The sequence below is a fragment of the Camelina sativa genome, chromosome 3 (genome assembly GCF_000633955.1).
Source record: "Camelina sativa cultivar DH55 chromosome 3, Cs, whole genome shotgun sequence".
NCBI classification, from domain to species: Eukaryota; Viridiplantae; Streptophyta; class Magnoliopsida; order Brassicales; family Brassicaceae; genus Camelina; species Camelina sativa.
Window position 1 is genome coordinate 22610512 of NC_025687.1, and position 1414 is coordinate 22611925.

At 35.0% G+C, this 1414-nt stretch overlaps 1 protein-coding gene across 1 annotated transcript in view; it reads right to left on the reverse strand.

Annotated features, from left to right (window-relative positions):
• LOC104779211 (novel plant SNARE 12-like) overlaps positions 1–1319 on the reverse strand; it is a 6756-nt gene extending 5437 nt beyond the window's left edge. The window contains exons 1-5 of the mRNA XM_019243882.1: positions 1213–1319; positions 929–1022; positions 804–841; positions 603–703; positions 114–193 (exon numbers count right to left, since the gene is read on the reverse strand). Coding sequence (XP_019099427.1) covers positions 114–193; positions 603–703; positions 804–841; positions 929–1022; positions 1213–1229 — 330 coding nt within the window. The 5' untranslated portion in view covers positions 1230–1319. The remainder of the gene's footprint in view (positions 1–113; positions 194–602; positions 704–803; positions 842–928; positions 1023–1212) is intronic.

A 1414-nucleotide genomic window follows, 5' to 3' on the forward strand; every position in this document is an offset into this window, starting at 1 on the left:
CAGTTTGAGTGCCAACTTCGATTGTCTGATGCACAACCTGGAAAGAAACACCGGATGTTACTAGAGATATAGCATTATAGACCGAGTAGTATACACGTCTTACTCAAACTAACCTGTTTAGAGCGTTCAATAGCCTGGTCGGTCTCGTCCATCCTTTTCATTCCAGCATCGACAAGCTCTTGGTTTGACATTGCTATATAAATGATAAAATTAGAATCATAACATAATGGTCCACATTTTTCCACAGGATGGTTCTTCAAGGACAATTATTCTTGGAACACACTTCAATCTAGATATCATGTAAGCCAAAAGATAACAGGAATCCAGTCCCTTATTACCATCTACTAGAAACTTATTGACACATCAAACTACCAAGGTAAAACCATTAAAAGGTGAAAAAGGTAACAGTTATAGTCATGTATTACCCTCCACTACTGAAAAACATCAAATGATGCCAGAGCATTAGCCCATAGTACACGATTAACGATCTTCTTCTATACTCTAATATAAGCAGTTTAAGCTTCGAATATGTCAATTTTTGGAATTTTTTCTGGTTGCAGAAGAAAATCAACAGAATAGATGAACTATTTAGACGGACTCACATGAAGCCATTTGGACATTTTCTTCAGCTGTGGGTTCACTGCTGACTCCAGCTCCCGTATCAAAAAGTTCAATTTTCTTGTTGCCGAGTGTATTCAAGTACCTGAAGCAACACAACAAATGACAAGTATATTAAACACATACTGATTGGTATATGAGAACATCAAATAACAATGCAGCTCCTTGAAAGTGGACGTACTTACGTTTTTCTTAGTGCAACATAAGAGTTAAGTTCCTTAATCTGTCACATAGATCAAAGGAAATATCAACAAGCAGTTTTTGTAAGTACACATATCACTTATTACAAGTAATAAGAAGTAAAACGCACCATAGATTGTTTCTCATCATTCAATTGCTTATTTACTTCAGGAGAGTTTCGAGCTTCACCATCTTTGAGTTCACGATCAAACTCCTTAACCAACCTAAACGTCAAGCACATTCCACCATCATTAGATAACTATAGATTCTTAAAAACACAGAGATTTCAAAAAAGTCCTTGATGGCTTGATCACAAAAAAAAAGAATTGAAAACTCTATTCTACTCATGATTACGCATCTCATCAATCTCAAATATCCCACTAGGAGAAACATATATAAACTTCCAAGACTTGCCTTTTACACTCTCTCATCTTGTCAGCAAGTTCTTCAAGTTGCTTGCTTTGTCTAGTAGAATCCTTAATCTTATCCAACCTTTGAAACCCATTCCTGCAAATATAGATGTTGAATCTCTCGTTTAGAGAAAAATCTCAAAGATTGTAAATTCTCTACTGTTAGAAATATATATATATATAGAAATTGAAGAGAAAATAGTAAG